The sequence below is a fragment of the Typha latifolia genome, chromosome 6 (assembly GCF_019914945.1).
Source record: "Typha latifolia isolate L0001 chromosome 6, TyphaL0001v2, whole genome shotgun sequence".
Taxonomy (NCBI): domain Eukaryota; kingdom Viridiplantae; phylum Streptophyta; class Magnoliopsida; order Poales; family Typhaceae; genus Typha; species Typha latifolia.
This window is the reverse complement of record NC_133091.1, coordinates 12,292,936-12,305,785: the sequence shown is the minus strand read 5'-3', so window position 1 is coordinate 12,305,785 and position 12,850 is coordinate 12,292,936. Positions and strand designations below refer to the sequence as shown.

The 12,850-nt window shown below is 33.8% G+C and overlaps 1 protein-coding gene and 3 non-coding genes across 4 annotated transcripts; 3 read left to right on the top strand and 1 right to left on the bottom strand.

The window, feature by feature from the left end:
• The first annotated feature begins 1,002 nt into the window (after nucleotides 1–1,002).
• On the top strand, nucleotides 1,003–1,075 carry TRNAA-CGC (transfer RNA alanine (anticodon CGC)). Its single transcript has one exon. It is a non-coding gene; the product is annotated as a tRNA-Ala (tRNA).
• A 1,194-nt stretch (nucleotides 1,076–2,269) lies between these two features.
• Nucleotides 2,270–2,343, top strand: TRNAN-GUU (transfer RNA asparagine (anticodon GUU)). The gene has a single exon. It is a non-coding gene; the product is annotated as a tRNA-Asn (tRNA).
• A 2,869-nt stretch (nucleotides 2,344–5,212) lies between these two features.
• LOC140790625 (probable peptide/nitrate transporter At3g43790) lies at nucleotides 5,213–11,153 on the top strand. The gene is made up of 17 exons (XM_073140778.1): nucleotides 5,213–5,490; nucleotides 6,172–6,212; nucleotides 6,360–6,420; nucleotides 6,563–6,665; nucleotides 6,788–6,890; nucleotides 6,987–7,040; nucleotides 7,125–7,187; nucleotides 7,508–7,557; nucleotides 7,642–7,717; nucleotides 8,251–8,466; nucleotides 8,736–8,823; nucleotides 9,438–9,523; nucleotides 9,650–9,757; nucleotides 10,184–10,228; nucleotides 10,349–10,437; nucleotides 10,638–10,681; nucleotides 10,870–11,153. The coding sequence occupies exons 1-17, from the start codon at nucleotides 5,349–5,351 to the stop codon at nucleotides 10,971–10,973; spliced, it is 1,473 nt and encodes a 490-aa protein (XP_072996879.1). The 5' UTR covers nucleotides 5,213–5,348; the 3' UTR covers nucleotides 10,974–11,153.
• On the bottom strand, nucleotides 9,083–9,154 carry TRNAP-UGG (transfer RNA proline (anticodon UGG)). The gene has a single exon. It is a non-coding gene; the product is annotated as a tRNA-Pro (tRNA).
• Nucleotides 11,154–12,850: the final 1,697 nt, after the last annotated feature.

Sequence of the window (12,850 nt, the reverse complement as noted above, 5' to 3'; positions counted from 1 at the left end):
ATTTATTGCTTTTATCGTTTTATGCCATTTTTCTTTTATATATTTTACTAAATACACCCTAACTTTGCCAATATTATTACTTTTAACCCTATCATCTCAATATTTAATTATTGAAATCGTACATTTCCATTTTAATGCCTTGACCCATGCATTTTGCATTTAACTTCATAATATTTATATTACTTTTAAAAAATAGAAAATTACCTCTTATTTGAATTTAAAATTTTAATTTCCTTTTCATTTTTGTCTCACAAAATTATTCAGGTAATTTATATCTATACTTAATTTCACTCATCTACATATTCTTAACTATATGTTAAAATATATATATATACGTTGTTTTTATAATCACAAAATTAGGTAAGTATATAATAAAAAAAAGAAATTTCTTTTTTATAATTCGGTCCAATCGTTGGTGAGCTGGAGTGTGTCAGAGATCCGGGATCTCAACGCTTCTCGTCGCACGAGGAAAGAGGGACAAGTTGAAAAGGGAAATTTCTCATTTTGGTCCCTACAAAAGTCGGTTATTACACGTTTGGCCATTGGAAGGGTTTGACACGTTACTTATGTGGGTTGACTGTTGAGCCGTCTAAAATTGTAGCTTGATTGCAAATTGGAATTATGATCGTTTGATTCATAGCCTGCATGCCTCAAAATTCCCCTTTGGTGGGGTCCAAAATTTAGTGCGCATGACTATAAGTTTATCTTGAACCTTTTTTATTTTTGGCCAGCCCAGTTAGTGGGACTGGGGGCCCATTTTCCATCCTCTTTTTTTTTTCCTTACTTTTCTTTTTATTTTTTTATTTTTCCATGTAGAATATTAATGATATATTACACTTGTAAACAATAAAAGTGTTAGATATGCTAATCGATAATATAGATTGAATAACTAACGTAACTTTCTTAAGCTACAGATTATAACGGGGTTGGATCATACTCATGTAATAGAAAATTTAATAAATATTAATTAGTAATTAAATAATTATAAGAAATGAACAAAATGGGGGTGTAGCTCATATGGTAGAGCGCTCGCTTCGCATGCGAGAGGCACGGGGTTCGATTCCCCGCACCTCCAAATAGATAAGTATTTTTTTAAGCAAATTACCCCCTGCAAATTGCAATTATTATCCTTAAGAATGTGAAACGTCCATTTTCATGGTTCTATTTCCGTACTTCGTCTTCACCTCTAACTAGGTTTTCATTATTCACAAATCAATGTTTTTTTTTGTTTTATCATGCACCAGATATTTTGAGATTGGACCATCAAATTTGATTTTTTTTAAAATTCTTTAGAGACCCGCTATAGTGGACCTATTTAGCGAAACAGTTTTTCATGCACGTCCGACTAACCAGAAGGTCAAGCTAGCATCATTCTATTCGGAGGGTATGTCGATTAGATGATACAAGTCAATTAAGCTGGTTAGATCATTCGAATTTTGACAGAACTTTACGGATACAATCTGTGCTTAATTTGGTCCGACTCAGTACAAAGACTTTTAGACTATTTTTACTAAGTTGACTTAGTCAATAGCGGTTCAAGTTTACGCGGAAAAGTTCAAACAAATTTGCAATCGAGTCACTAATTGGTTAAACTTGGTGTTAAAAAATATCTTTATTAGTGAGCTCAGGCGTGATATTCAGGCTAAGGTCAAGGCTCCGAGACCCACTAATTCTAATCAGGCCTTCTTCCTATATCTATTATGATAGGAGTTTTAAGATGGATATCATATTGGCAAGGAGGAGAAAAGAAAGAAGATCTTTCTAGAAAATAATTAAGTGAATTGTGCTCCTCGGTTAGAAATTTCTGCCACTATATTCTACGGAATTTAAACAATCCAAAGAGAAGCCCAAACTGGCCCAATATATATCTTACATTCAATGCTTATTAGGCCTGTTTGGGCTTCTTTTTCTTTGTTTTTTGGGTAAGAAAGTACTTATATTACCACAAAAAGAGAGTAAAAAAGGTCAGATACATCATACCTAGACAAAATACTCTTGTGTATCCCTGTACAAAATATCTACTAACTAATAGAACAGACTCCACCCAGGTAGAGGTAAATCCCTACTACCAACTCATGTGAGCTTTCTTAATAGCAGTGAGAGAAAAGAAACAGAAAGAAAAAAAAAAATTTGTGATCACGGGCCTCGGTAGATGAAATATTTGGTACCATATTCTTAATCTAATTACATGCATCTATTAATCCAAAGTTAATTTTTCATTCCTTTATTAAAAGTTTGAATTTTAAAAATAACTTAAGAACTAATATAAGCTGGGGTAGCTCAGTTGGTTAGAGCGTGTGGCTGTTAACCACAAGGTCGAAGGTTCAAGCCCTTCCTCTAGCGATTATAATAATATAACTCTTACGAATTAATTTTAAACAATTTATTTTTATCTAAATTTAATTTTAATCAAAAATGATATTCTTAAAAGAGAAAAATAATTTTAAAGGTAATTATGATATATTTAGGAATTCATGAACAATGTAATATTTTAAAAGTTTTCACTAGCAATTATATAAAAATATCTAAGTATAATTAGCTACTAATCCGGTGCATCTCTACTCATTCCACAACTTTATAGCCTTGGTTTCTAATCTAATATTTTTAGTCGTCTTTAAAAGACTCAAAACATTGGTAGAAGCATCAAATAAATAAACCAAGCAATTATTGTGGTCAAATTGCGATTAGAACATTAATAATGAGTATTATTATTTTAATGAATCTAAGTACTTGCCCTCTAAGGAAACCAATATTAGGTTGTGAGTCCATAAATTGTTTGCTTGTTGTTTGGGATGGAATTTTGTTCAAAATTGTAACATATGATGTTACATGGCAGAGGACAAAGTCTTGGTCACACAATTTGATACCCTAATTGATAGAGAGAGGAGAGAAAAGAGAGAAAAGATTGACAAAGATTGGAAATTGATAGTCCGAAGTTATGTCAAGAGGAAAATTTGAATTAATATAAAATAATATTAGAACTTATATATTATTATTTAGGGTTAAATACATCTTATCTATATTTATGCTCAAAATTAATTTACTCTCTTGTACTTTAAAAAGTCTCAAATCAGTCTCTTTACTTATAACTAAAATGAGGTTGTTAATTTTTCTATTAAAATTAACCGAGTATTATGGCTATTTTGATCATTTTGTTATATTATATCAAAATATGTATGTTTACTCTAATAAACACGATATGAGTGTTTTAGTTATTTTAATATCATTCAGTTAAGTTTAACTGAAAAACTAACTGTTTTATTTTACTCATAAGTGTATGGACTAGTTTGAGACTTTTTTAAATATAGGAGGGCAAAATAATTTTGAGCATAAGTACAAGAGGTAAGATATATTTATCAATATTATTTATTTATTTATTAGAGACTGAATTTGATTACAAAAAAATTAATTAAAATATTTGATTAAGTTCCCCGTTAACTCAAAACAGACCAGGCCTAACGATATTACCCAATCCTTAGTAGGTTCATCTTTCTCTCTTCACGTCTTTGTAGTTGATGGAGACTTAGTATTGGAGGAGTATCTTCTTCTAGCGTCAGGCATTAGATATCAAACTTCTCTGTCACTTTATTTGGCCTGGAAGAGTTAGTCCATCTTCTCTAGATCCTTAAAAGCTAGTAGAGAACGATGGATTAGATTTTTAAAATCTTAGGTGAGAATCGTACCTTGTGAAAATGAATATTTAGAATATTAGGTTGCCTAAATCATCGGCTCGATCGTCAACTGATGCACCGAACATCTAATGCGACATTAGTAAAAATTTGAATAATTTTAGAATAAAGAATATTTATCGTAGAAATATCACACTTATTCCATCTAATTAAAACGATGTCTACACCGTGTTTGATGGCAACTACACTAAGACAACACCATCATGAGTACATCCATGTACCTTCCTCGTTGCTTCCTGATTCAAAATCTTCTTAGTCCAACAAAAAGATCACAAAGATTTCTTACAATTTGGCATCATTCCCCTTCCTACCATGCAAAAGACTTCTGTCACCTTCAACCAATAAATTATATCTCATATATATATATATATATTTGCATGGTATCAATGTATCATCTCAAGCCGACCAACAAAAGAGAGAGTTTGAAGAGGATTGGAGAAGGGATGCTTTCAGAAGGAAACTTCCTCGTCTATGGAATGTTGTACATGAAGGTACCAATGTCAATTTAAGTTCTCCATTAGGGGCCAAAATGATCTTTTTCAGAGAATAGAAACCATGTCCTTTAATATATTTTTAGGCCCACTTTGGATTTAATTGCAAATTACACGTGGTAGATCCTTGGCCTTTCCTATATATAACGTACCATGCACTAAGGTTGACAATAGTTTTAATATCAGTTATATATATATATATATATATATATATATATAATAATTATCTAATTTAACATCATGATATTTTAAAAAATATTCATATATATAAGATGTGAGAATGATAATAAAGATTAGATGTGGAGTGTAGTATACTAATTATTCTAAATGAATTGATTGATTGATTATTTCTAATCATGATTACAATTACTCATTCAAGTTGCATGCATGCAATTATATGACAAACTTATATTCTCAAGGTGTCACTATGATTTCACATGCTCTAATGTAGGTATTAAAAATCACAAAGTTGCTCATAAATAAGACATTAGCCAATTCATAAGGGGCCTTCTGCTATTTAATTATATTTAAAATTTTAAATTTATAATAATAAACTATAGTTTGCACCGTATATATAAATTTTATATACAATAAAAAAAATACATACAGTCAATTTTATATACTAAGTCAAAAAAATTAAATATAATTAAATTACACAAGCCCTACTTGAAATTTTCTAATTGAGAGGGGATATCCTACCATTGGAGTTCAATTTCGTATTCAAATCCATCTTTGCAGATCCACATTACCCACTGGGAAGTGTATTATCTTCTTCATGCATTTTAGAAGTTATTTTGTATGCACTAATATCTAACTTTTGATGATATATGAGAAAAAATAAAATAAAAAATAGCTATAAAAATATTAAAGAAAGGGAGAAATTATATATTATCCCAGTTTGGTATTATCTTTGTAGTTTTATTTATCGAGAGAGAGAGAGAGAGAGAGAGAGAGAGAGAGAGAAGCAGCTCAACGGCTGCTATTGGTGATTTATTTACCTCCCCTCAAAGTTGGCCAGCCGACAATAGATAATATCGAAGTGGTAATTAATTACCGGTGCAACTTGCACGCCAAGTGCTACCCTTTAAATAGGGGAGCTTTGGCTTCTCTTTCTTTGTCTCAAACTTGTGTCAAAAGTTTCCAAGTAACTAGGGGGTTTGAAACGGAAATGGCGGCACCAAGCGAGCCATTGTTGAAGAAGGTCTACCATGAGAGCTGCCCAGGTTGTAAGCTTGACCAGAAGAATGAGATCCAAACTGGGATACCATACAAGGAGTTCTTCTACATATGGGTAGTCACATTGTGCTCCGGTGAGAGTTCTTAATAATATTTATATTGGGTTTCCTTTGTTATGTTGCATTTGCTGTTGTGAGGATTAGATTTTTTTTTTTCTTTTGGATTTCAGTATAATATGCAGAAACAAAGATGTGTATTTTTGTGTTTCCCTTTGATTGCCATATGAAAGAAGTGGTTTAATTATGGTATAACAAAGTAAACAAATGGGAAAAGAAAAGTATCCTGGGGATCGCCAACTTAGTTCATTTGTGTGGAGGACCACAACTTATTAAAAGTAGAGGTGGAAAGTTGAGATGCTGACAGTTGCTGCTATAACAAACAAGAGCATTTCTAATAGTAAGCAAACAAAGAATTAGGCATCTCTATTAGATGTCGAAGTTCCACCGCTAGATTCAATTGATTGAACAGATCGCTATCACAATTCGCAGAAGTACGGTATGTTTAAAATAATACATGGGGACACTCTGTGTTGTTCCAAAATGAACTGATTGATGTGGATGGACCCATTTGCCTAATCATCTGAGGTGAACTGATATTGAATAAACTGGTTTTGCATTAAATAATGCTATTCATGTTAGCTTATGTTAATAAATAACTTCTCCTTTTCATTCCAAAACCTCTCCGATTTGAAGTTCTAGTGCTTTTTCTGCATCTGTTTATTACTAATATGCAACTGCTAAACCATTGCTTTTCAGCTTTGCCGATTCAATCATTGTTCCCATACTTATATTTCATGGTACGTGCAATGCAAACACTTTTTTTTTTTCAGTAACCAGGATAATATTCATAGGCTATCAAAACAGAAAACCTTTACTCAATAATAATCCATTTGTAGTTCTTAAATAGCTTTTAATGTTGGCTTTTCTTTTCATTACAAAAACAGATTAGAGATTTGCACGTTGCAAAGCAAGAAGAAGATATTGGATTTTTCGCAGGTTTTGTGGGTGGGTATTTGTTGTGTTGCATTTAATACATACACAGATTGCTCACCCAACTAACACGCACACTACTCGAAAACTTTTCATCTAGTCTGTTAAAATTTGCATTTATGAGACCATACTTGTTAAACCTTGTTTCCGGTTAAAGGAGCTGCTTATATGTGCGGAAGAACTTTAACTGCGGTCCTGTGGGGGGCGGTGGCTGATAGATATGGGAGAAAACCAGTCATAGTGATTAGTATTCTCTCAGTGTAAGTAATATCGAAGCACCAATATGTGACAGATATTATTAGATTTTTATTTGATTCTTATGGTTTGTACTCTTCTTTTTTCCTAGTTCTTAATTCTGTGTATGGTCTGCCTTCAATTTCAGAATCATTTTCAATACTCTTTTTGGACTTAGCACAAGTTATTGGATGGCAATTGTAACAAGAGCACTTCTTGGACTTCTTTGTGGTTTACTAGGACCAATAAAGGTATTTAGCATTATGTGAACAATAAAGCAAACTATTATGGCAACCTGCATGTGATGTGTTATTAGTCCTATCGAAATTGATTCATTTCATTTTCAGGCATATGCATCAGAAGTGTGCCGGAAAGAACATCAAGCTCTAGGATTATCACTCGTAAGAAGTTTCTCTCATACATCAATTTCCTTTTGTGATTCTTATTGTTCTTCCTAATTATATATCTAATGAGTGAAAGTTTAGGTCACTTCATCAAGGGCGATTGCTCTGGTTATCGGTCCAGCTATTGGCGGTTTCCTTTCACAGGTGAAATTGGACTGCTTGCTCCCTTCAAGAATATTAATGGCAGGCTCTAAAAAATGACTTGATAGCTTGAGTATATGTTGTTGGTATAACAATTTTGCGCATACCTTGTATGCTTTGTGTTATTTCCTATTTCACACTACAATGTTTGGAACCCTTATAGTATGTCAGCATCCTTTTTTCTTCTTAAAACATATGACAATTCATTAGTCTTTACCGTAGTTTTTTTTTTTTTTTCATTTACGAGAATTTCCATTAGTTGTTTCTTTCATCATCATCATCTTAGCATTTTCTCACTGTGCTTGTTATATGACTTTTATCAGCCTGCTGAAAAGTACCCAAGTATATTTTCTCAAGAGTCCTTATTTGGGAGGTAAAAATGGTGTCGATTCTTGTTTTGGTTTTATTGGCCCATTATTTTGTTTGATGAAAATTTTTATTTTGCAACTGATTTTAGGTTTCCATACTTTCTACCCTGCTTATGCATATCGCTTATTGCAGTCGGTGCGTTCATAGCCTGTTTCTGGCTTCCAGTAAGTTGCAACTAACCTCTTAATTTTGCCTCCCTTCACCTGTGTATCTGTGTGTAATGTGTGAAATCATCATATCAATATATAGAAGCAGAATCAACTACCAACTAGTTTGCAGGGTATGGTTGTGTTTGCTGCCTCACATAGCTTCTCAATCACCCAGAATAAGGTCTCAACATATAGTGCACAAAGTTTAAGTAGTTTGCTGAGCAAAGTTGTGCTATTGGAAATCTTCTTTGGATATATTGTATTTATCCATAATTTGGAACCTCCCTCTAAATTACCGCATAATTTAAGCAGTCAAACTAAAAATTCCTTCTTTACCCTGCATCATATAGAGGTTCATTTGATCATTTCCATTCCTTTTCTTCCCATTTGCTGCCGAGAGTTTCATTCTGCAATGTTCCCTGTGACAAAACATATCTGTTCATATTCCTGAACACAATTGCTGAATCTTCGTTGTCAACTGGTCAAGTATCAATCACCAAAGAAAAGATTTAAGGCTTTTTACTTGTTGTTCCAACTGTTTACGTTAGGAAACTTTGCACATGCACCATGATAAAGATGTAGAAGATGGATCATTTGAAGCTCTAGAGGCATCAGTAGGTGGGAGGTCAGACTCAGAAGTGATCAGTGAATCAACTAAAGGAAGAGGATTGGCTTCTAGTAAGAGCTTACTGAAAAATTGGCCATTGATGTCGGCGATCACACTTTATTGTGTTTTCTCTCTTCATGATACAGCATATGCCGAGGTATGATATAATTTGAAAGTGTTCTCTTGCTGCTATGGCATGACTTTTAGCATTCCAGGACTTGTCTTTTGTCACTGTTTTGTGTGTTTCACTCAAACTTTTAGACTTAGAAAAGAAAATTCAGAACAGTTTTACTAGCTGATAATCTCGAAAAGAACTTTTTGAAGTACCAATTTTCTCAATATTTTGCTCTTTTCCATGTTAATCTGCTCATTTTATAGATTCAGTAGGTTAATATATGGTTTCTCATTAAGCATCACTTACTGCAGATATTCTCTCTCTGGGCTGTGAGTGATAAAAAATATGGAGGCTTGAGCTTTTCATCTCAAGATGTTGGTTTGGTGCTTTCTATCTCAGGTATATAATATTCAACTGTGACACAATATAGGCATCTTATAAAATACACACATGTATGAGCCTCAAGTTTCAATATATGAAGATGCTTAAATTTTCTAAGAGGTCTTAGGATCACATTATGCTTTCATTAGATCAATTTGATCTAGAAGGTAGAATAATCCATCTTTTCAGGTACCTTGTTTTAACTTTTTTATGTCCTGAAGTATATATGAAAAATCCTGGAGCAGCCAACAAAAGTAGAGATATTAGTGCTACACAAGGGGCATTCCGAGAATCGAACTCGGGACCTCTCGCACCCAAAGCGAGAATCATACCACTAGACCAAATGCCCGGATTTCGATAACTTTCTAATATATAATTTCATGGATTAGATTTGACAAGAGTTAAGTAAATTGATGGCTGTCTTCTAGTATGTTAAACTGGTTATACTCACTTTAACAGTGCTGATAAATGGATGAAAGAGTTTTCTCTTGCTTTATATCTCCTAGACAAGAATTAGTTTACCAGTCTGCCAGTTAAACACTTCTTCTTACTTGACCAAGTCTCTTTGTGTTTAAAGTGCAAACTTTCTAGTGTTCAAGGTATACTGTGTTTAATTGATGATTCACTGTTAGGTTTTGGCCTTCTGGTTTATCAACTTCTTCTATATCCACTTCTTGTGGACCGCGTAGGACCCATCATACCATTCCGTGCAGCAGCGGTAAGTAATCCGGGCCATCTTTGAAATTGATGTCCTCTTCCTCCTCATGTTATAATTCTTCTACTTTTTATTAATATTGATTTTTCCATTTACATGGCATTCTCTCTTTATCTCTCTTTTCTGCAGGTTTTAGCTATTCCACTGCTTGCCTGCTATCCATTTATGACTAATCTATCTGGAATCACACTCAAGATAATAGTCAACATAGCATCCTTTCTGAAGAATGGTTTTTCTGTGAGTATGATTTCTATCACCTGGTTTATGTAGGACAGCCTGACAGGAGAACTGACAGATAATTACACCCAAGCAAAACTTTGAGTTAGATGCAAGAAATGATTCATAAGAAGCAAGAGGAGTCAAAAGTTCCATGTTTAAAAACAACCCACATTATCACTTCCTTGAAAGAGCTATGTTTGGATAATGGATGGTCATTTTTTTTCTTCTCCTTTTCTTCTATACTCTCCCTAAAAATCAATCCAAACAGGTAGAAACCATCTTCTCTCCTAACATTCTCTTCTTCCCTGTTCACTCCATTCCAGCAGATTGTTAATTCATTTCTTTACAAAACATCAAATTCATAAGAAACTGACAGTACTTTTTAGAGGAATCTGATGATTCTTGTTAGTGAGAGTTCTAATGCATCCTCTTTTACTGTAACAGGCAACCATCATCATCGCGTGCAACATTTTGCAGAATACAGCCGTGGTATTTACTTCTCCAAAAACTCTGGCAATACATTGTTTCAAATATGTATTTTTACTTTCACTATCAAGTACATATGTGTTAAGAAAAAAAAAACTGTTAATTTGTACATTATATTTACAGACTCAAGAACAAAGGGGTGTCGCAAATGGTATCTCAGTCACTGCAATGTCTATTTTCAAAGCTATTGCTCCAGCAGGTGGAGGAATTTTGTAAGTATTCTGCAACATCTAATGAGTGAAAGTGGTCCATTACATGTCAATATAGCTTTATAATGTAGTAACAGCGAAATTTTTACCTCCACAAGTCTCACATTCTTCACCTTTTCTGTTAATAAAGTTGCAATTCTGGTTTGCCAATGCCTCAAATTTCTGTCTGATTAGAACTTTTTAATTTCAATGTGTACACCTAGATTTTCATGGTCGCAAAAGCACGAGAATTCTTCCTTTCTACCAGGTATTACTTAACCCTGTTTGGGAACTGTTTAACATGGCATGTAACTGTTTCTTTTTTTTCCCCAGATGAGCACTGCTGATTTTTAACTTTCAAATGCATAAACAAAATTATATTTAGCTTCATAGTGTCTAATTGACTAGATGTTCAAGTGATCTATCCAAGAACCTAAATGTCTTGTTAACATGCAGGTGATCAAATGGTCTTCTTCATCTTAAATGTGACTGCATTAGTTGGACTCATATTGACCTGCAAACCTTTCCTTACTGTACCAAGTACCAAGAGTACATCTTAGAATGCAGAAGTTATTAACTTGCGGTTATCCATATATAAAACATCACCGCTGAAAGAGAGCAATAAGATGTCATGTCTTCCATCTTCTGGTCTTTGCTGTTATAGTGTGAGAGACATCTCTCTTTCAGGTTATTTATTCATGAAGCTACCATATATGAATTAAACACTTTCTTTTACGTAATTAGATGAGTATAATGTTTTAAAAGACTGACGGTGGAATGTTTAAAACATCATACATGATCAAAATTTTAGGTATGAAATGAGCAGGAACATTAGTTAGCAATGGAAGTTCTAACATGTCAAAATGATATCTTTATCATAATGTAGAGTTCAAGAACTTGTAGCAGAGTGATGCTAAAATAAAACAAGATGTCAATAATCTAGTCCCAGAATCTAGAAATGCAACCATTCGAGTTATATATAACAAAAGAACAATTGGATAGCACCTGCAAATCCGAACTTTCGCTCTTCCATCTTCTGCATCTCAGTCCTGGGGATGCAAAACTGTGAAAAAAGTCCTCCATGAAACCACAAAGTGTCTTCTCTCAAGCACCTTTGCATTGTGGCCCATATGTTATACAGTCCAAACATATGATTTGGATGAGCCTGAGGTACTTCTGATTGCTGATGATCAGAACAACCTACATTTATTAGAAAACTTTAGCTCCACAAATCAATTCCTCTGTATATTGTACAAATGCTTGCCACTTCCATCATATCTGCATATATTTTTTTACGGTAGTAAAAATAGGTAAAAGACATCCAGAACCAGCATACTATGTTGAATTAGTACAAATTCATTGGCTGCAGACAGCAGTTGATCCTTCTGGGCTTATAAGCAATTAATCCATCTTGCAGTTGAGACACAGTTCTGGGTTTTGTCCATTACTATTTGTGACCACTCTAAAGTTCAGATGTTTTGTCATGTGTGCACCATTACATTTATAATTGATATCTATTTTGTACACTCATGTGTTTATATTGGTCAATGCCAGAACTATGTAGCATTTAAGCAACGAAAAATAATAATTTTCTCTTAACCTCATCCATAAATGTTATAAAGCACACAGTACTCGAGCATCACAAGGGCTTTCTAAGCTCTCTGCTCGGGTTTCAACCCAAGAATTACATTCATGCACTTGCCATTTATGTGCAGCAGCTCATTTCAATGCCTTCCAGTGCTTGCAGATAAGACCAGCAAATCACTCAATTTATCGTAATAACTATACACACAACTTGCCAATGAATTAATTCCCTGGCAATATATTGGACTGCTCTAACTGAGATGCCATCACCAGATAGCAAAATGTCGAGATCTCAGTGGTACTCTATTTTTGAGAGAGAGATTTCATAGTTAAAACTAATACCGTTGAGATTATCAAACAAAATAGCAATTGGCAAACTTACTCACGACTAGGATATATCAAAAAATGCTCTACACTAATATGGAAACATCGTCTCTCTCTCGGAAAAAAAAGGTGCTTCTATCCTGAGTTATCGTACAGACATGAGATATGAATTAATATACACATTTATTTATATTCACATATATTGTACTTATTACATACATATATCTTTAATGCAAATTAATTGATCAACAGGATGACGACCAACTCATTTCCAATAAGAGGAGGAGGTAACAATCGTAGACTGGCATGTCATTCTATCACCCAGCATCAACGTGAGCAGCACGTGTCTTTCGACTCTTTTCCTAAAGCATAAAAAAGTTTCTCAGTAAAATTTGTCCCTCCTACCCACCCCCACCATTGCTGCCTTCGTTTCTTCTTTCTTTTTTCCAGTCTCTAGTGGATGCATGAATCAATGATGTCTCCTTTCACAGTTCACGCCTCCCTCTCTCTCTCTCTTCTCTTCTCTTTC

Coding starts and splice junctions, on each gene's coding strand:
- LOC140790625 (XM_073140778.1), top strand. CDS start 5,349: ATGGCGGCACCAAGCGAGCCATTGTTGAAGAAGGTCTACCATGAGAGC. Junction 6,891..6,986: donor GTTTACTAGGACCAATAAAG/GTATTTAGCATT, acceptor TTTCATTTTCAG/GCATATGCATCAGAAGTGTG. Junction 10,438..10,637: donor CCAGCAGGTGGAGGAATTTT/GTAAGTATTCTG, acceptor GTGTACACCTAG/ATTTTCATGGTCGCAAAAGC.